This window comes from Cyclopterus lumpus, chromosome 9 (genome assembly GCF_009769545.1).
Source record: "Cyclopterus lumpus isolate fCycLum1 chromosome 9, fCycLum1.pri, whole genome shotgun sequence".
NCBI lineage: Eukaryota > Metazoa > Chordata > Actinopteri > Perciformes > Cyclopteridae > Cyclopterus > Cyclopterus lumpus.
The window spans coordinates 19,886,524-19,909,023 of NC_046974.1; the positions used below are offsets into that span (position 1 = coordinate 19,886,524).

Below are 22,500 nucleotides of genomic sequence, written 5' to 3' on the forward strand. Positions count from 1 at the left end.
ATCCAGAAGCCAGCTCATCACCTCGCTGGTGTTCTCGCGTAAACATGAGTTTGTCATTGACCTCCGTCTGTTTCTTGTCCCTCTGTCGTCATTTCCATCTTTTCCTTTCTCCCTTCCTCCTTTTCCAGTGCCCAGGCCTTACAGACCATGTTCCAGCTGATGACTCCCAAGCAGATGTTTGAGCACTTTCGGGGCTACGAGGAGGTTTCCCACATCAACTGGAATGAAGAAAAGGCTGCAGCTATACTAGAAGCCTGGCAGAGGAGATACTCTGAGGTAAGGGACAAAGCACTCATAAAATTCATAAGATCCAAAAAAGAGGGCACCGAAAGAGAAAAGAAATCTACCCTAAATCCTCTATACGACCACATCTTAAATCGACGACTGGATACAGGTGAACATGGAAAGGCCCCATCCAAAGCCCGGGCCCCTGATAGATACTAGAACCACTGTTGGTGTGTGGTAAAAGGCTACAGCTTTCTTCTTAATGCTCAGTAGAGAGGAGCAATCGAGCAACAGGGTGAGCGTGTCTGGAATACATTAACAGCGGATTGCTGGATATCTCTCTCTCTCTCTCTCTCTCTCTCTCTAACTCGCGCACAAACACACATGCAAACACACTCAAAAGGTTCACACACAATTGCTTTTCCAGCTGTTGGTGGCTCATGTGTGACATCATCTGGTCTTTGTTTTGGGGCCCCCCCCAACCTCTGTTCGACATGGTGTGACCTTGTGTGTGTGTGTGTGCGCGCCATTCGTCTTGGGGCCCGGAGATCACAGATAGCGAGAAAAGAGGTGTGATCGTTTCTTTGAATACGGCGTTTTTTATCGATGGCAATCATAAAAAAAAGAAGGAAAAAGATGACAAATGTCTGTCTTACAGCGGCGTGCATTACTCACGGCTAGGAGTGCCTGCATGAATAGTACGTGCATGCATGTAGGTATGTTCCTGACACATGTGCGAGTTCACACGTGGGTGCAGGTGTGCGTGTACGTCTGTGTGTGTGTGTGTGTGTGTGTGTGTCTGTGTGTGTTTGTGTTTGTGTGTGTGTGATCTATTGCGTGTTTCCTAATGTGTGTCAGCCAGCATTGCTCTCCACTGAGCAGTAACTGCAGTTCAATGTTGAAGCCATCTGTCTGCCTTGCGATAGCGAGAGAGGGAGAGGATAGGTCATGGTACTGTCTGCAGATTCCTCCAAATACCAACTCTCATTATTCAGGGGGCCGATTTGTCTTTGTTGTCTTCAAAGACTCACACAGAGAGATTTACTTGATCTCTACCGTCAGACATACTGTATGCTACATGTTCTTTATCCAATAGGCTAGAGAACAGATTGGAGGCACAGTCTGGCTGTCATCTGAGGTGCTACTCTTATTTCACCAGTGGGATGCTTTCTCTCAGTAATACACATTTAAGGTGCATTATTTGCTATTGGAAATCAGGCAGTTTGCAAGCATCAGTCATTCATGTAAAATAGGTGCACATTTGAGCTGGTATTTGAGGGAGAAACGTGGGAGTGAAGAAAAATAAATGTTCCTTCCCTGATTTAGTTGAGAAACAAACCTCTGAGAAAGAAAAAGAGAGCAGGAGCTCATTATAAAAGAACACAATATTTAAACAAACCGTTTAAATCAGGAAGTTCTGGCTGTGTGGCCATTGAACCTGAACTGGAGCGATCACCGGGCTGCTGCTGCTGCTGCACAGTGGGGGAGCGAACGCACTCCTGCAAAATTTTGTGTGGGATGTATTTTATTCATTCATAAGCAGCCTGTTAAAGCTTGTTTCGTTCCAAATATGTTTTCATTGCCCTTGGTAGTTTGTTCAACGGCCATCTATTATTCCTTATTGATTTTCTTCCTGCTCTCCAATAATTTTTAATGTTGCTTTTCCTCTTTATCTCCCTGTTTCTGTTTGCCTCTCTCTCTCTCTCTCTCTCTCTCTCTCTCTCTCTCTCTCTCTCTCTCTCTCTCTCTCAAGGCGGTGCTGCAGAGTGTGGCAGCAAACTCGTCTCAGAAGGTCTTGTCTTTCACCAGCACCACTCTGGAAGATATTCTCAAGTCCTTCTCCGACGTCAGTGTCATCCGTGTGGCCAGTGGGTACCTGCTGATGGTGAGAACAGAGCCAGACAAATAAAGACTAAATACATATATGCGCAATGCACATATATTTTGTGAACTGCTTGGATTGAAGGGAAGTTAAAAAAAAAAAAAGGAGGGAAGACGTTTAATGACTGGCTGATAAATGGAGTCTTTGTTTGCTGTTCCCAGCTGGCCTATGCGTGTCTGACCATGCTACGGTGGGACTGTGCCAAGTCTCAGGGGGCTGTAGGGCTGGCGGGTGTCCTGCTGGTGACACTGTCTGTGGCAGCTGGCCTGGGCCTCTGCTCTCTCCTGGGCATCTCCTTCAATGCTGCCACCACACAGGTAACATCCCCTTGATTATACAGGATATTAAATAACGTCAACAATGATGCATGGTTTTGGCTACGCTGCATTTAGTTTGTAACAAAACAAAACTCAAAATGAGGGAAATTCAACTTTTAAAAAAACGACCAACACGGTTGCACCGGCTCTGGTCCTCCTTGTGGCCCATGGAGCTCATGACGTTTGCGTGTGTGCTACAGGTGCTCCCCTTCTTGGCTCTGGGTGTTGGTGTGGATGATGTCTTCCTCCTCGCTCATGCCTTCAGTGAGACTGGACAGAACAAGAGGATCCCATTCGAGGTGAGGTTCCGACCCCTCTGCTTTCTTATCTCGGAGGAATGTATGAAAAAACCTGTCGGTCCCTGTGATGTAGCATCTAACAGCCTGCCGCATGTGCCACACACTCAGCCTGCTTAACTAAGCCGTGCTCCATATTCAATATGTGAAAACAGAATGGGGATCTATATTAGATCATAAATCAAAAGATTGTCCTCTCAAGTAGAGAATTAAACACACTAAAAGAAGAAAGAGAAAAAACTTTCAGAAACCAGTAAATAAATACCTCATGTTGGTATATATGTGTGTGTGTGTTGTGTGTGTGTATATATATGTGTGTGTGTGTGTGTGTGTGGAGCGGGATAACTCGTCATCTCCAGAGGGGGGAAAACACAGGCATGTATTTGCTTGTTTTTGTTTTCCCCCGCTTCCCTCCCCTTCCAGCTTTGCCTCCCTCATCCCCCGACTTCCTTTGTGTGGCTGAGATGAAAACTAAACAGAGCTGAACCTGATCTCCCCTGTCTGAAACACACACACACTCACACACACACACACACAAAGATGCACACGCCTGCAGACACTCCTTGTGTGGTCCTGCACGTCCTCAAATCTTTACACAATTGACGCCAAACGCTGTGTGAGCTTGCTTATCGCCAATCAACAGTCTTGACGAAGAATGTATTTGTTTTGAGCGACGGCTTGCCATTTCTGTCTACTTTTATCTTTATTCTTCAAACAGAAGTAGACAGACCCAGGTGGCTTATTTAAGAGCACTTGAGGGCTTCGAGAAACATTGCAATCACTGTCAGTCATATCAGTATTATGATAATTGTACATCATCTCAGGTATTACACGTTTGCCTTTGGCGACAATCTGATCAAATGAGTCAAGTTTCCCTTTCATCTACCTGTCTGTCTCCGTCTCTCAGGACCGTACGGGGGAGTGTCTGAAGCGGACCGGGGCCAGCGTGGCTCTCACCTCCATCAGTAATGTCACCGCGTTCTTCATGGCAGCCCTCATCCCCATCCCGGCGCTCAGAGCCTTTTCTCTACAGGTATGCCCATGTGTGTGTGAGTGTGTGTGTGTGTGTGTGTGTGTACGTGTGTGTGGGTTCTGTCGTGTGGGGCCCCTCTCCCTAATAGTTCTGTTCCAGTCCTCATTGGCTCCAGATTTCCACAGACAGTTGTTTTATTGATTTCTTTCATCAAACTGAAAGAGTGTGTGTGGGTTTCGTTAAATCCATCCAGCCCTCTGCCTCCCTCTTTGAGGCTGTTTAGTGGTGTCTGTCCAGATTGTAACCAAATCTCTCTGCGTGTGCGTACTTCCATATCCTCATGCTCATGTGTGTTGTGAGTTGTAGTACCTGTGTGGGAGGTTTGGAAAGCAATGGTCTAGCTGTGTGTGTGTGTGTGTGTGTGTGCTCTGACTTCTCTCACATCTGTCAGTAATTATAGACGTCACCAGAACAGTAAAAACCTTGGACAAGATGATCACAATCATTCAAAAGACGATTTCAGCACACTGGTATGAAGAGTAGTGTTGATGAATACATGTTTGGAATTATTTGCAGTTGGGTAAAATTGTGCTTTTTCTGTAAGTACAGCGTATAGTACACCCCTGTCCTACTTACTCTCGCTCTCTCTTTCTCTCTCTCTCTCTCTCTCTCACACACACACACACACGCACACACACACAGAGTGAGGCAAGATGTCGCCACAGTGAGTACAATATTAGCATGTGTGGATAGATGGCTTTAGTACAGCGAGTCTGTCAAACATGATCCATTTACCCCATGGGTCTAATCCATGCAGCCTCGTTTTATGCACACAAATACGCACACTTGGAGACAGGCACGCACGCACACACGCGCATGCATAATGCACACACTCAGATGCACATAGCATGCATACTTTACACTTGTGGTTTTGTGAGTGGTGGAGGGCAGACTTGCAGTGAGGCAGACAATCATGCTGATACCCATCTTTTATTCTGGAACACAAATACACATCACAACCGCAATCAGTGGTAGTCATCTCTCCGCCTCGTAGAGATGTGTGTTTAATATGTGCGCGTGCATCTCTTTATCAGCATTAGGCACTTCCTGTGGTCGACTCCTCCGTTATGTCTCTCAGTATGAACCAACAAAAAAAAAGAAAAAAAGTGGAATCTTGTCCAGATAACAACACAAAAACTCACACACACACACACACACACACACAAGTTTGTGCGCCGAGGACAGATGTGATGAAACATCTCCCCATTCCCGGGTCGGCTAGCGGTCACTATGTTTGTGCGTGTGATTGTGAGTGGAGTTTAACTGTATCTGTCTGGCCAGTTGAGAATGCATTGTTCTTACTCTACTTACAGAAGCTTCGTTCTCTCACATTATTCCTCTCTCTTGTTGACGGAGTCGTTAGCTGAGGAATGAGGGAGGGCGAGGATGTGTGTGTCTGTGTCTGGTTGGTGTAAAGGTGTGGTTGAAGTAGGAGGCTTCACACTTTTTTAAGTTGGCAGTAGATACGTGTGTGTGTGTGTGTGTGTGTGTGTGTGTGTGAGAGAGTTGAGTATGTAAGGGGTGTGTGTTGTCTGTACAGCCGCAGCGCCTGCTCATCACCTCGGGCCCCGCGGGCCTCCAGCTCCTTGGGTGGTCTGGCACACACACGGGATTGTGTGTGTGTGTGTTTGTGTGTGTGTGTGTGTGTGTGTGCACGCAAGTAGTGGTCTGGCAACTACGCAAGATCCAGATTGCGCTCTGGGCAGGGCCCCAACCCCCACCCTCTGCTCCAGTGCACCACCTTCAAATACTTAACCACAACACTGCACTGGCTTCCATTACACTCACACAAGACCCGCCTTTTTCTCTGCACACTCATGTGTTGGAAGGCATTTTTTTGCCTAGACGGCAGCTTATTCAGATTGTGTTGTTTCAGGGTGTATGTATTTAAGGCTCGTGTCAGGAGACAATCATTCTTTGAGGCCATACGACATGTGCATTAATGGAGATGCAGGGATATTGATTGATAAATACTTTTTAGTTAATTACAGTTTAACCTCGGGATCATGTCTCGAAAAAAAAGTTATTTTTATGTGTATTTTTTATTTCCATTGGATTCTAATCTTTTGTCGCCACCTTTTTGAAGCCCCAGTTGATTTAGACTTCATCCCACCACAACTTTCTTCCCCAAGTTTACCTTCTCTATCTACGCCATCACTTCTCAAATGTAGACAAATTACTTGTTTCTTATTTTATAAAGGCAATGTTCACAAACTAACAGTGTTTCCTGTGTCTCTTCCAGGCTGCAGTGGTGGTGGTGTTCAACTTTGCCATGGTGCTGCTCATCTTCCCCGCCATCCTCAGCATGGACCTCTACCGACGCGAAGACAGGCGGTTCGACATTTTCTGCTGCTTCTACAGGTGTGTGCACACACCTACAGACAGACACACATACACACACACACACACACACAAGCATGCGCGCTCCTGTTCGTTAATTCGTCCTTTTATGGGTTCCTCTGATCTGTGATCTGACAATGAATAACTCCAACACACCGTTCTCTCTGAGTTATCTTCACCTTAATCCCCCTCGGTCACAGCCTAATTACTGCTTATGTTGTCTGTTTCTGTCTGTCTGCTTTGGTTGTTTCGCTGTGTTTATCTGTCACAGTCTTTATTAAACTGAACCAGTCTGCAAGTCTGGGCATGCTTGTTGGCAGAGCGATCATATGGATCTACACACACGCTAATAAATTCCCTTGTTGGGTCTCAGCTCTATATTTCATGCTGTTGGCAGAGAGAAAAAGAAGTTCAATTATAATATGGGCAGATAAGAGACTTAATGCAGTTAATCTTAGAAATTAATAAATCTTTCCACATACTATTGAAGAATACCATTACTATGAATGTTTTCAGTCTCGACATTTTTCCACTGTCTTTTATCTTTTTAGCCCAAGTGCCAATCGTGTGATCCAGATCGAGCCCCATGCGTACCTGGATGGGGCGGACGGGAGTCCCTACAGCCCTCCCCCCTTCTATTGTACCCCTCCTCCCTCATACCGCACGCCTCCCCCGAGCTACAGCAGCCCCCCTCCCTCCTACAGCAGCCATGGCTTTGCCCAGCAGACACAAATCACCATGCAGTCCACGGTGCAGCTCAGGACGGAGTACGACCCCCGGACTCAGGTCTTCTACACCACGGCTGAGCCCAGATCCCAGATCTCTGTGCAGCCCATGAACCCAGCTCCGACGAGGAGCAACCCCAGCAACGACTATTACAGCGGCAACGACTATTACAGCGGCAACGCCAGCGGCAGTGGCAGCAATCACGGCAATAACAACAACAACAACAACAACAACAGCGGCAGCAGTGGGAGCCGAGGTAACGGGGGATCTCGAGGTTCTGCCACCTTTTCCCATCATCACCCTGCACCACCTCCTCCTCCTCCTCCGCCTCCTGCCGCTGCCCCGACTTTAAGTGCCAGCTCAGCTCCTCAGGGTGATCCGGCCTCACCGACTGGCCAGGGCCCAGAGAACAACAGCTCCACACGGGACCTGCTGTCCCAGTACGGAGAGGGCTCGTTGGGCCTGCGCTGCCTCGAGCCTCGCTGTTCCCGCTGGACCCTGTCCTCTTTTGCGGAGAGGCACTACGCTCCGTTCCTTCTGCAGCCCACCACCAAGGTGAATTCGGCGCCTAAGTGGAAGCTTCTGTGTGAGGGGAGACTGTGTTTGCGCTGACTTGCCGTGGCGATAATTTGAAGGGGAGGATTAGTCACCAGAGCGAATAGTAGGGGGAAATCTGAGTCACATACAAGCACACACACAGCCTGACCTCAGTCGAGTGGGTGGCCAGTCACATGAAAGCCTTCCAGAGCTGAAATCATCTGGTGGCCTGTACTTGACATTATTAGATAATCTTGTTATTTTCGTCATACCGTCAGATGTTTCACCATATTGCCAAATTGCTTCATGCACTCCTCTAATGCCTTAATGTAAGACTCCCCTTATTGTTATCTGACTGAAAGGAAAATTATTTTCTTATTTTTCGGCATCATCAAGGTAACTGTGTGTGCGCAGCAGGTCAAAGTTGAACCGGGAAGTTTGTCTTTGGCTAACCTTGGGGGTTATTTAAAATATTTCCAATCAACCTGACTGCTTGTGTAATTACATTACATTTCATTTAGCTGACGCTTTTAACCAAAGCGACTCGATATTTTAATCTATTTTCAATGTAGGCTTTCTTTTTTCTGGCAACCTTTTGTGAGCTTTTGGAATGTGTTGCTAAAAATCCATGTTTTAGAATATGCACAGTATCCACAACTTTGCTCTTCACTCATTCAGAATATGTTAAATGTTTTGAGCAGTAATTAATGTAAGCAGTGAATTGATTGGTGATCTTCTTCGTCCTTCTGTGTTCAGGTGGTGGTGATTGTGCTGTTCCTCTGCCTGCTGGTCGTCAGTCTCTATGGGACCACCCAGGTGAGGGATGGCCTGGAGTTGACGGACATCGTACCCAGAGAGACCAGCGAGTACGACTTCATCGGTGCCCAGTTCAAGTTCTTCTCCTTCTACAACATGTACGTGGTGACGCAGCGGGCCGATTACGCCCAGAAACAGCCTCTGCTGCACCAGCTCCACCAGAGGTTCCACACGATTCGCTACGTGCTGAAGGAGGACAACGGGCAGCTGCCCCGTATGTGGCTTCACTACTTCAGGGAATGGCTGCAAGGTAAAAATCAAGCTGGATAATTACCATCCCAACCAGACCAAAAGTGGATTCGCTCACACTGAGGAAAGAACTCTCTTTGGGTCGGATGCAGCAGGATTCGTCGTTATATTTTACCCTAATACTTATGTCACAGGCGATTCTGTTATTAATGCCTCGTTTAACATCCCTGTTTAAGTTAGTTCAGGCATGGGAATAATTTACTTTCTCATGAAACAGTCTTGAGATCATAGTTTACTTCTGTGTTTTGACATGAATCTTCAGGAAACAAGATGTTGGGCAGGAGTTCAGAAGTAGGCGGGATTTCAAAATGAACACTGACAGCAGCCTGATTATCATCAATTGTGTGATAAGTGGGGTTGACGGAGGAAGACGATGTGGGAGGGCATATTTTTATCGTTGGCTTCAGGCAATATACAGAATGTGAGAACCTTTGCCAGTAAAGATGATGTCGGCAGTGCAAACTGACACTCATCCAACTCATATTAGCACTGCTCCTACTAGATTTGATCTTTTTTCATCATAATCTATTCATCAAAAATCTGAAATATTTGGCATAAAACTAGCACCACGCCACACGTTGGAATTGTATAGGGACCCTGAAGTCATGTGATAGGATGGCACGATTCACTTTTGGTCCGAAGACTTGTGAAGTTGCCCTGGACAAGAATATTATCTTCCACATGTCAACCCAAATCCGAGATTGGCTTCATTTTCAGCGAGGAAGCGCTGACTTGCCCGTAACGATAAACCACATTGTGTGAGTCTGTGTGTGTGTTTGTGTGTAATGTCAGCCGGCTGGGAACCACACAGAGTGTGTGCGGGTGAGAGAGAAAGAGAGAAAGAGAGAGAGAACTGTGTCTGATATTGCTCACTGCAATGGTGGGACAAATTGGAGCCAGACAGGCCACGGAACGAGACCCAAAACAACATCTCCCACAGACGGACCACAGCATGAGCCTTAGGGGAGAGCCGAGAGGGGGAGAGTGATACCCATATGGATTAGAGAGTAGTATAGAAAAGGAGACATATGTTACTGATATATTCCCTAATGATGGCTTTGAATCAAAAGCAGCATTTTTTTGGTGTCTTTTTGAAGTCCCGGTGGTTGAGAATCAAACCACTATATTTAATCAATCAGGCTTATTATAGGTTTAGGGTTAGGTTGCACTGTTGTGTTATACCGTCTTGTGCTGTGCTGGGTTGTTTTCCCGTGTTGTTTTTCTTTTTGAACTTTATGAGTGTGTTGCGGAGGAAGAATGAAGATAACGGGGCATGTGACCTTTCCAAACATCCACATCTAACCCATCTGTTTTGTTGTGGTTTTCCTGCAGGTCTCCAGCAGGCGTTTGACAAGGACTGGGAGGCCGGCCGCATCTCTTACAACAGCTACAGGAATGGCTCGGATGACGGCGTTCTGGCATACAAGCTGTTGGTGCAGACAGGACGCAGGGAGAAGCCCATCAACTTCAACCTGGTATGTGTCGGATTTAAGTCTGTGGGTTGTTACAAGGACTGCCATCTGAGGATAACGACAGCGGGGTTAAAACTGCTTTCTCCTTTTCGTGTGTGCATGTATGTTTGTGTGTTTTGTCCAATGGGATTGGGACTGGATGAGCCACACCCCGGCTTAAAGACTGCCTCTCTCCATCCCATTGTTTTCTCTTTCTCCCTGTGTATGTCTTCATCTTCTCTCTGTGATGAGTTTACCAAGCCCAGGAATGTAAAGCTCTCACTGGGGCTGCAGCCTGCCTCTGAAAAACCTATTAACTCTTGATTTAAACCATTTGTCACACTCTGTACTTCTGTGTGTGCGTGTGCAGCGCCTTGACAGGGAGACGTCTTCCCTCAGCATCAAGCCTTTTGAGTTTGTTAGTGATTCCAGACACAGCTCATAGTGTGAGAAGTTCGAAGGCTGAAAGAAATCTGTGCACAACATAGAAACTCATGGGACATAAATAATTTGCCTGCCTGGATTTTGCAGTCCCGTGGTAGAGACGAATAATTAGAATTGTCAAAATGGAACTGAATGGATTTCAATTTTTTGCTCTAAATTATATATATATATATATATATATATATATATATATATATATATATATATATATATATGATAATACAATCACTTTGTTTGATGAAAAGTAAAAAAAGAAATAGATAGATATATTGTATTGGTAATTTTTAACGTCATTCTGTATTGGAAATCAAAATGTTTGCTGTCCAGTGCTTTTAGTGCAGCCATATTTCATCACTCCAGTACACAGAGTTATCATAATCTTCTGACAAAGTTCAGCTGTTGAAGTGAGCCCCGTCTGCAGTGTGGAGGGGTTTTGAGATCCAACACTGGCACAAGTTAAGCTAGGGAGCAGCTAAGGCCTTAGGAGGAGGTCCAGAAGAAGCTTCAACGGGGCACTGCACTCTGTTTTTAGTTTAGTGCCACCTCCAAGGAACAGCATACATGCATTGCTGCATTCCTTGGCAGGAAAACTACACAAAACAGAAGATAAGGAACTATCTTGGCCAGGATTTATGAAAACTCCAAACACAAAACAAGCCAGGTCCTTTTCAACACTGAGATCATTTTCCTCAAAGATAATAAACTTTGACATATAGCTCCACTGTGTCTTGACTTTTTATTCATATTCATGATTTGTGTGTGAGACTGTGTTCAAGTTTGAACAGTATGAAAGCCCCCACTCTACTCTTAGCTGTTTGTTTTGGGCTTTTCCCTCTTACACATTGAGCTCCATTGCAGAAGCACAACCTTCCACTAACCTGCAGCAAGTAGAGACAAATCTTGGTGTGCGGCCCTGTGACATCACTTCCTGTGCCTGTGAGGGAAGTGTATTTGCCGTGAGGCGTGAGGGCCGCCAGCAGAGCTGCCTTGGCTTCCTGTGACAGCTTGAAGACATACAGTTGTTGCGTATCCTGCTGTTAAATTCAATCCAGATCCTCTGGAATCCGGCTCTCCGTCTTGCCCCCCCCCCCCCCCCTCCCCCTCTCCCCTACACTAACTCCTGTGCTTGCACTACCACTCTTGCACTCTCTCTCTCTCTCTTTCTCTCTCTCTCTCCGTTCCTTCCTCCCTTTTCCCTCCCCCAGCAGTGCTCCACTGCTGTGTCCTCTTCCAATGAGGGGAGCTGAGACACGTGGTTTCTTTGAGGCAGCTCTGTGTGTGCATTTGTATGATTTCAGTGTGTGTTGCTTTTGAAAGAAAGAAACGAAATGTACACTTTTATTGACCCCCCCCCGTGGGGAAATTCATCTCTGCAATTGACCCATCATTAGTTATTAAGGAGCAGTGGGCTGCAGTGAAGAACCCTGGGAGCAACTGGGGGTTCACTGTGTTGCTCAAGGACACTTCGACATGAAAACTATGGGGAGAGCGGGGATCGAACTGACGACCACTCTCCCCCATGAGCTACAGCCGACCCCACTTGCGTGCACTTTACAGCAGTATCATTTATTTTTTTTTGGTTTGTTTCTCAAAATGAGGACCAGATCTTTTCCAACCATGGCAAATTGCAAAGCTAGATGTTTTATTTTGATATGCCACTCCATGGATCTGCACAGAAGGTGTTCTGGCTTTAATCTGCTGCTGCTAACATTTCCCTCCGTGATGGGTGGCCATTTATTCCTTATGGCCTTGCCCGGGAGTCATATTGTAGTTAGCTGTCTGTGTATGTGTGTGTGTGTGTGTGGTTTGAATGTAAGGCAATAGAAATATAAAGCGCGCAGAGGGAATACAGAAGGAGATCGGTATGGAGAGAAGGAGGAGGTGGAAAGTTTAAAAGTGCCCAGGATGGCCATGCTAACTCTATCAAGAGCACTTTTCTTCTCAGGGCCGGATCGGTCGGTGGCGCTGGGCATTCTGGGTACCCGTAGGGGTCAGGGGAAGCAAGTGTGAGCAACATTTGTACAGATGTTGTGTTATTTTTATAGCTCTACTCCATTTGCTGGGTGGCATTTCCTTCAGTGTTAACAACCAGGTTAACTGCACACAGACGCGCTCAGGGACCAGCCAATTTTTTTATTGTTACGCTAACTCAAGCAATTTTTTCTCTCCTCACCCTCCCACCCATCTAAAAAAACAAAACTAAAAAAAAACTCCTCCTTTCTTTACCCACCTAACCCCATGAGTCCAGCTTCATTCACCCCCAAAACTCTCCCTGCCTCAGTGAAGGAGGGATTTATGGTTCCTAGAAGGGAGAGTGGCAGAGCGGTGTGCAGTAATGGTTTTACCTCTCAGGAGGAAGCAATGCTGGGCTACACTCCTCCGGTTCCACATGGGAGGGAGAACGTAATGGCTCTGAGCGAGACGGCCATTCTTGTCTACGTACTCACCGCGGCCGTCACAGCAAGTGACGCCGACTGAAACGGCTTGGGAACAATCAGCAACCAGACAGTGTGGGTTTGGTCTGATTCATAGTGGCTGGATGTCAGGAGGTTAGCTACAGGCTTACAGAGACGTTTTAAACATGGGTTTTATCACCCAGCTCTGGTTTCTGAGACTGAGAGTAACGTTAACTACAATGTAAATGTGGCCGGAGCAGAGAAGTCAGGGGACCACCAAAGTCATTACGATTCATTGTCTTTGCACCGTAAATGTCACGGCAATCCATCCAGTAGTCACACATATTATATGGACATTGCATCCATAGAGCTGCCGAGAAACACTAATCAGGTTGCTGCTGATTTATTTTACCCAGCATAATGTAGCCTTTAGGCAACCACGACATGTAATGAATTATTGTAACGAAACATTTGCATTTTAGCACACACCATCGGTATTGATATTCACAACCAAGCCTATTCTTGGCTATTCATTTTACATATATATACACACATACACACACATAGCAAATTGCAACTTGTCAAACAAAAGTATTGTATTAGAATCAGAAATGAATATAATAAAGTACCCACCTGGATTTAAATGAGATCCGGGGCTCATAAAAAGCTCTGAGCAACAGCATCAGAATGCCAGATTAGAGCTTGTCTAATACAACATATATCAATGTACTGGTACATTTCCCACTATTAGAACGAATACTTGGTAGAACATTCGTCTTCCGCAGCTGCTTCCTGGCAGAACATTGCTGCAAGGCTTCCATCAGAAATGTATTCTGAGTGGTCAGGGCATTGTGCCTGAGGCGGGCCAGCCAATATCTACTGTATGTAAAGGGAGAGGCTGATTCAACATTTTCCATGTTTTAATGTGGCGTGATAATTCTGGGAAGCCATGATGAGAAGTACGGGAATTCTCAGAAAGACGACCAGTGTTTGACTTGTTGATTTTTCTTTGGTTGGAAAGAGAGAGGGACTAATATTTGACTCTTATTTTGAAAGCTGCTCCGTTCTCTTGCACTCATGCATGTGTATAAGTAAGCATTTCTGTGGTCAGCTCACCTGTAAAATGTGTTGGTTAAACATGTCTTATTTCCACAATACCTTTTTGTGTCCAATGTATACATAACGGCCGCAATATGCAGGCTCCATCGAATTGTTTTTTTTCTCACCCTAATTGCACTTTTTTCATTTGCTAATTATTCCATTTTTTAAATGTGGCTCAGACCATAAATGTGAAGGAGCAGATTTTATTTAGATGCATACAAGTATGTGTTTGAATGTTTTAAGAGAACACAACAGAAGGACACTTTTTGTCTCCATTAGTAATTATGTTACCGTCGCTAATTCATCCCCTTTCTGGGTTTTGTAGCTGACTCGTCAGAGGCTTGTGGATGCGGATGGGATCATCAACCCTGGGGCGTTCTACATCTACCTGACCGCCTGGGTCAGCAATGATCCTGTGGCGTACGCCGCCTCGCAGGCCAACATTCGCCCACACCCTCCTGAGTGGCTCCACGACCGTACCGACTCCATGCCCGAGACGCGCCTCAGCAGTAAGTCAGCATGTCCGCAACATATGCTAGAATTAAAAGCAGGAAGCATTATGGTGGAAAGGAATGACGTTTTGCTTTCACCCAAGGAAGGAAATGTCAATAATAGCATTTGCTCCAGCGAATTAAGCTAATTTGAAATTCTAAAGTTCATATATGCTGCACAGTGCAGTTGAACAAATTGCATTTACTGAAATTTCAAGCCAACTTGTTGTGGGGCTCATTGGTCTCGACTGCATCTTTCTTTAGGTTCCATAAGGCGGCTGCTACATGTGAGCAGTGTTTACCTCTTGTGGTTTGAGTTATTGCTCCTTGTCTGCCTCTTAGCTTTAAGTGAGGTAGTAGACTTTACAGTGCCACTGTGGTGTGTGTGCGTTTGTGTGCGTGTGTGTGTGTGTGTGTGTGTGTGAGCTCAGGTTGCAAGGCTGAGGACCAAGACACGGCTCACTGTGGTTCTTCTAATGGTGCCTGTGGTGACACACACACACACACACACACACATTATTAAAACTCAGTGGCCCCAAACCCTACTACACACACTGTATTTTCATTTCCCTGCCACACACACAGACTGTAACTCATATAAATAAAAAGTACAGTCATGTTGTTGTTTGATTCTAGCCTGTGATTTGGTGCAAGTCAGGAAGTGCACCACAGGGGAGGGAAATGATTGGATAACAAGGAGAGACTCGGTTTGGGTGGGAAGCACAATTGGATAACAAGCAGGAAGTCCTTTCCGTGGGGGGGGATATGATTAGATAAGCAGCGTGAAGTGCATGACTGAGCAGAAGCCCCCCGGAGCAGATCTGTGTTGGCCAAAAGCCAACTGGTGTCCTGATGGAAATTTATAGTTAAGATTATAACGGGCCAAACCATGTTAGCGAGAGCTCCTGTCTGACGACCTGCAGGTACTGTGGAATATACACACTCGCTCCAATGCCAGATAGTCCCAAAACATGTATTTTCATAAGAAAAAAAGCCGATGTGGAGTCTGCCACATGCAGCAATGTGTTGTTAATTACACTGCATGCAAAAAGTCTGAATGAACGCACCGTTTTGACAGCACCAAATATGACTTCATAGCAGAGTGACAGGTATGCATGTTTATGCATCTACAATAACCCTTATGCGGCGGTGCTAAGCTCGGGGTGTGGTAATGGCGGTGATTCTGACATTGTAATTACCGTGAATCACAGTTAGCTCTGACACTCTGCTGTGTCTGGAACTGATAGGTCCTCATTAGCCAGCCTGGGCCACAGACTGGCTGGGTTTGAGTCAATGGAGCTCTGTTTCAGGCTGCTCCGCCCACACACACACACACACACACACACACACACACACACACACACAAACACTCGCTCACAGATGTAGCTGCTCTTGGAACAAGGTAGGATTAAGGAGGGAAAGCCTTGATATTGGTGGTTTGGCTGAAGAGTGTAAAATGATTTCTGCAGATGCACTAAATGATCAGAACCTGATGCCAGTTAATCAGAATATAAAAAAGAAAAAAAATCTGCTATCTATTTGCCCCGAACTAATCAATTTCTCTGAATAAAAATGCCATTATCATCAATTGCTGCAAAGGGGGTCTGATAAAAAGATACTGCTAAATAAAGACTAATTGACCTCCCTCCCATTGTCTCTCCATCCAGTCCCGGCTGCTGAGCCCATCGAATACGCACAGTTCCCCTTCTACCTCAACGGGCTCCGGGAGACGCCGCAGTTTGTGGAGGCCATCGAGAGCGTGCGGGCTATCTGCAGCAACTACAGCCGACAAAGCCTCCCCTCCTACCCCAACGGCTACCCTTTCCTGTTCTGGGAACAGTATGTTAGTCTGCGCCACTGGCTCCTGCTGTCCATCAGTGTCGTGCTCGCCTGTACCTTTCTGGTCTGTGCCCTGTTCCTGCTCAACCCGTGGACCGCCGGCATCATAGTGAGTGCTGGAGAAAACAAACAGACATACGTACTAGTGATTGATAATGGTCGACACATTCCTGTACCTGCTCACCCTTTGCGAGCTACGTTGGATGAGCGTATTACTTCACTTGTCCACTTCCTTGGCCTTTCATTTTTAATGTGTGGTCCAGAAGGCATCTAAGAGAGGATGGAGTCAAAAGGGAGAAGGGGCTGCTGTGTGTTATTGTAGCCTCAGTCACCAGTGTTTATCTTGTGCTGTTTTGTTAGGGCCCGTCTGTTTAGTCTAGTCCAACACTCCCAGACACCAACGCTGAAATAAATGGGGAGAGGACACAAAGTTGCTCAGACAACTTGCTCCCACTCTAAACCTATAAAAACGTAGATTTTATTTCCATCCTCCGCACCCCCTCCTCTCACAAGAGGAGTTTCCGAGGTTACGCGCAAACAGGCCTTCACATACGCAGGCTCACGGAGACACACGCAGACATGTATATACTTGCGCACATGCAGTACGAACGTGTAAACATGCAGGTACATAGTTCACACAGACAGCTCTGGTCTTTCTCTCTGGTGGGTTGTATTTTATGACAGGCAGTGGCCAGGCCACCCGAGCCCTTTGACAGGGGAGGAGGGGACCTCGTGTTCATCCTTCAGGCTTTACTAGCAAGATCAAAAGGACAAGTTATGAATAGGCGTCAAGTTTAACCATTTGCTCTGTCCAGGATCAAACCACCGCCAGCCCTCCGAGCTCTTTGCCCAGAAATCCATCTCAAGCAGAGACGGGCCTGTTTTAAACATTGGGCCTTGTGTTGTGATATGTACAGATGTTTCTAATCCATTTGATGCTGATTGCATCTTGTGTGATCACTTGTGATGTTGTTTTGTTCTCTGTGACGTAAAAAAAACACAAGTAGAGACTTTCAAAGTCTGTCATATGATTTATAGAAGAACTAAGTCTACTTAGATCTCAAAATAATACAGAAGTCCAAATAGTTTTCTCAATATATCTCTCCACTTGTGATCAGATCACTGAAGATGCAAGATCTCAAGTATCAACACATACACCCGGCTGGACACACATACTCTGTGCTCGATCACTGTATATGTACACACACACACACACACACACACACACACACCGCTCCCTCCCCTGCCCACCTCAGCTCTCTTCAAAGGATTTGGGCCCCATGTAACCTGACGCCTGTCAGCTGATAATGGCATTTACTCCCAGCTCCTGTCCCCCTTTTCACTGAAGCCTCCACACACACACACACACACACACACACACACACAAACATATTTTGCCCTCATGTATAGTTTCTTAATACCTCTATAAGATAGAGATCCATGTGTCTTATTGCCCCCTATATGTGCAAAGTCTAGGTTGACTGTAAATTAACATAGCACTAGCAGTGAATAATAGTTTGTTTATAATTGAACACTAAAGTAGAAGATTTCTTTCGATGTATGGTCATTTGATGCTTTCCAGGTCTGTCACTTGGTAAATGTGCATTATGATAACCACCTTCCTGTCTAATGAAAAGCTCATCCTTTCCCCTTCAGGTGTTGGTGCTTTCTCTCATGACCGTGGAGCTGTTTGGCTTCATGGGGCTGATGGGAATCAAGCTGAGTGCTGTCCCCGTGGTCATTCTCATCGCCTCTGTGGGCATTGGAGTGGAGTTCACCGTCCATGTGGCCCTGGCGTTCCTGACGGCCATAGGGGATCGTCACAGGCGGGCGGTGCTGGCATTGGAGCACATGTTCGCTCCGGTGCTCGATGGAGCCTTCTCCACCTTACTCGGTGTCCTAATGCTCGCTGGCTCTGAGTTTGACTTTATTGTCAGGTGAGTACAAATGGCAAACTTTATTAGAAAATGCTACACTCGTTGAGCCGATTGCACAAGCACGTACAAAGGTTATGGCGTGGTGTCTGTGTGGCGTCAGTAGACCGTTGAGACCGTGCCTCAACCTGTATGTCACACAGGAATCCACCTGAGCCACCAATCATGCATGAAGGCTCTTCGCTTTTCTTCCACCGTTCCCTCTGTCGGTTTCTTTCTCGTCTTCCACCCGCAGCTCCCTTTCATATTCCCTTTCTGTGAACCTCATCCCTTTTACAGCTACCACTGACATCCCTGCTTTCCAAGAAACGACATAAACAAGGCCTTCATCTTCCTCCACCCTCCCTCCCTTCTGTGTTTTTCTTTCATCCTCCTCCTCTCCCCCTTAGTGTTTCTCATGGCTGACATTTTAAGGGAAACCAGGGGAAGGATGGAGAGTTGAAGGTCAAGAGAAGGGAGAGGAGGGGGGTAAGAGGGAGTAGATTGGGAAGCAGAAGGAAACAAAGTAAATGAGAGAGAGAGGGAGCAGGAAAGTCTTCTGGCCTTTGTAATCTCCTCCAGCTAGTTTAACGGCCCTCGCTAGACATTTATATGCATGGGAAGGAGTTACGGGGTGAGGGGCAAGAGGGCAGTTGTGGAAAGACAGGAAAAGTGTAAATTAAAATCGACACGCTGTGGGGGCTCTGCGTCGGTGGCTCCTTTTGTGTGCGCGTGCTCTTGAAGGCATCAGACAGAAAGGTAGCGACCAGCCGCCCTAGATGGGAGGAAAATGAATGATCCTGTACATTGTCGAGCCTGGAGTATTATGAGAAGTTTCCAGTGAGCTCACTCACTGAATGAGTTAAAGTAGTTGAGGTAGCTGTATAATTTGGTTAACATGCTCCTTTAAGAAAAGGGAGCACTGGCGTCCATGTGATCTTCCAGCACGCAAACTGTCATGTGCACAGGGTTGCGCGGATTCATGCACACCCACATAATCACACACAGTCCCCCTCACACACACACACACACAAGACACACACATACCAACCTGCTCCCTGACCTCGTAATCATGGGGGTCAATGATGGCGTGCCTGCCAGTGAAAGTGCACACAGATATACACACACTCCGAGAAACACACACAAACAGTCGCACAAACACACAGGGAGGCGTATCGATCTTCTCTCCTCACCTCCAGTGGTGCGCTCTGGTTTCTGACTCAGTCCCTGGGCTCAATTTAAAGGTTCTGCTGTTGTCTGAGCAAACAAAGCAGCGCCTCAAGACGGTGCAATAACAACAGGCCCAGCTCGTATTTTTCTGCTTGCGCCGAAATAAATGTTTCCCTGGCTTTCCCCGGTCAGCCCTGCGAATGTTTTCACTCCAAACAGCCCGGCAGGGCACTCAGCCTGGTATGTGGGCTGCACGCGTGCATGCGGAGATGTCTGTGCGTACATGTGTATCCGAAAGGGGACGTGGCGTCTAACCCCTCTTGGTGTGTATGGACATGCCAACAGTGGTGATGACACAGTTATTTCAGTTCCACTTACAGAAACAGTTCTGATAATCTAATAAAGTAGATGACAGATGGCTGGGTGGGCTTTCAATACTGTATAGTGTGGGAAGAGCTTTGCCAGAGACCAAGTCAAAGGTCAAGTTATACGTACTTGCTTTCAGTGATCAATCACGACCGAACGTCGTTGAACGTGAACTTTGGGCACAAGTTCACTGCCATTGGGGGGCTTCCTGTCAAAGCCAGAAGGTGGAGTTTAAATAAGACGATGCAGGAAATTCACTCCAGTGGTGACATCTGACCTGCCTTAACGAGTAACCTTTTAAAAAATAAAATAAAAATAAACTTTATGCAAAATGTTCCAAAATGGTTTGCTCTTTGTTGGTTACATTAACTGTATGCATTACTATAATGTACATTGACCTACAATAATCCATCCGAGTAGAAAATAACAACAACAACTGGGCATGGTTGATTATTGTGCATTCACAGACCTGATTCAGATAATGTTTAGTTTTTTGTTATGATCCTGACATGTCATCTTGTGTGAGTCGCTCCGAATAAAAATTACGCTAGCTGCTCTCGCCGTTGTGGGCTCCACATGGGAACTGTTTAGCCAGGTTACTTCTGTCTGCAGGCTGGATCCGGCCCTGCTCTGGTTTTTTTAATTCCCTCTCAGCTTCTCTTTTACCCCTTAAGATTTAACTGAAGTGAGAAACTGAGAGATTCAGATGTGAATGAGAATGGGAGGCAACATGCAGTGCTTCAACACTCATATAAAACAGAGCAGGCTAGATCTCATCTGTTTTATGTCACGATGCCTTTGGGGACATATTGTTTTCTGTAAACCAAATGTATTATTTTTCTGAATACAACTTGAGTGCTTAGCAGAACAAGTGTGTGTACATACTAGCACTCCCAAATTATCATGAAGGCATTTTGCATATTTATTAATTTTCCATCCTGTTTACGCGTATTGTGAATGGGAGGCCACCCATGCTGGGTAGACAAGAACCAGCTCTCCTCACTTGTGACTCTTCTGTGCAATGCTTGCCTTCCTGCATGCACACACACACACACACACACAGGCACACACGCACACACGCATTGATATAAACACCCACTCAGATTAGTTATGAATGTGCGTTTAGTTTGAGGCCCAGCTGCATCGCATACCAGCACATCTACATCTCAGTTAGTCCACTTAAACCTTAATACACACATCCACACACACATCCACACACACACACACACACACACACACACACACACACACACACACACACACACACACACACACACACACAAACAGCATAGACAAGAGTCAGGTGAAGGGGCTCATGGTTTGAACAGTGTGTCCCTGATAACCGGAGAGCTTTCACCGGACAACCCAGTTAGGAGGAAAGCGAGAGAGAGAGAGAGAGAGAGAGAGAGAGAGAGAGGGGAATTCAGAGGGGAGATTGGGGGGTCTTACCTGATGCATTGGAGATTTAATTAGACGGAGGGGATTGTGGAGTGGCCGGGAATGTCACAGGGGCTTAGCTGGAAAGAAGGGAGAGAGAGGCGAGGCAGAGAGGAGAGAGAAAGAAATAAAAGAGTGGGAGAGAAAGAGAGGGGTGAGGGTGGCGCTCTGAGGGTCTCCTTCTCTTCTTCCTACACTAAATTGTTTAAATTCTATACCCTTCACTTCATTTGTTTGCCTCTCCCTCTCTCTTTTTTAGAGCCGAAGAGGAGAGAGAGGCCCCTGTCCTCTTGTGCCCCCCACCCCGCCTTAACGTCCCCCTTACCCACCTCTCCTCTCCCCTTTTTACCCTCCCTTTGCATTCCTCACTGCTTTGTTTCTCCATGTTTGCTTATACACCACACACCCAAGAGAGAGTACCCTCGCCCCCAATCCTCCCCTCCCTCTTCCTCCTCCAACCACCACCACCCCACTTTTTTTTCTTTGTTCCCGTGCCTTTGAATTAACCAACTCTGGCTAATTATGCTTCCCCTTTTCTTCTCTCTCTGCGGCTTCTTAAAAACTAACCCTCTTTGGCAGGACTTAGAAACACACAAGGTAGATTTCTGTTTTGCTCCTCAAACACAGTGTGTGCGTGTGCGTGTGCGTGTGCGTGTGCGTGTGCGTGTGTTTGGGGAGTGTCCGGGTGACTTTGTGGAGGTATTATTTTGGGTGTGCGTAATGGTTCATCTTGCACATGTCTTCCCACGTTTAAACCTCTGTGGTTTGCACAGGTATTTTCTTTCTTTCCAGCCTGCTCCGCTTCTCTTCTTGTCTGTATCTGTTTGATTTTTGTCATGAAATTTCCCCATTTAAAAAGTACACATCTTGTATTTTGGGAAGTTTTGCATGTAGTGTGTTTTCTCCTGACATGTTTAGTTGAACTATTTGTGAGATTAAAGTTTATTCGCCATGTTCAGCTACTTAAATGTGTGCCTTTGGTGTGTTGCAGGTATTTCTTTGCCGTGTTGGCCATCCTAACAGTACTTGGAGTACTGAATGGACTGGTCCTTCTTCCAGTATTACTGTCATACTTTGGGCCCTATCCAGAGGTAAGATATGGTGGCGAGAAAATTGAATCAAAGTGGCATTTCTTTCCCTTCAAAAGTGGGAAATGCTCACTGCTGCATCTTCACCTCCTTCCTATTCACTTCCCAGGTGTCTCCAATCGATGGTCGTAGCCGGTTACCCACTCCGTCCCCAGAGGCCCCTCCTCACGTGGTCCACTTCTCAGTCCGTCCTCACCACACCACCGCGGCCACCACCACCTCTGGTGCAGCGTCGGACTCGTCGGACTCCGAGTACAGCTCGAACACCACAGCGTCCGGCATCAGCCAGGAGATGCAGAACTACAACCTGCCCTCACACAGAGGACAGACTCGAGCAGAGGAGCAGCAGTACCACCTCCAGACCAGCAGGGGCAGAGCGGCCA

General features: G+C 46.4%; 1 protein-coding gene across 1 annotated transcript in view; it reads left to right on the forward strand.

Moving 5' to 3' along the window:
* The window catches only part of ptch1 (patched 1), a 44,025-nt gene that overhangs the window by 20,794 nt on the left and 731 nt on the right, over positions 1-22,500 (forward strand). The window contains exons 8-21 of the mRNA XM_034541634.1: positions 129-276; positions 1,979-2,110; positions 2,269-2,424; positions 2,625-2,723; positions 3,628-3,753; positions 5,996-6,114; positions 6,645-7,374; positions 8,113-8,422; positions 9,754-9,896; positions 14,139-14,322; positions 15,972-16,252; positions 17,800-18,080; positions 22,021-22,120; positions 22,227-22,500. The exon at positions 22,227-22,500 is cut by the window's right edge and continues 83 nt beyond it. Coding sequence (XP_034397525.1) covers positions 129-276; positions 1,979-2,110; positions 2,269-2,424; positions 2,625-2,723; positions 3,628-3,753; positions 5,996-6,114; positions 6,645-7,374; positions 8,113-8,422; positions 9,754-9,896; positions 14,139-14,322; positions 15,972-16,252; positions 17,800-18,080; positions 22,021-22,120; positions 22,227-22,500 — 3,083 coding nt within the window. The remainder of the gene's footprint in view (positions 1-128; positions 277-1,978; positions 2,111-2,268; positions 2,425-2,624; positions 2,724-3,627; positions 3,754-5,995; positions 6,115-6,644; positions 7,375-8,112; positions 8,423-9,753; positions 9,897-14,138; positions 14,323-15,971; positions 16,253-17,799; positions 18,081-22,020; positions 22,121-22,226) is intronic.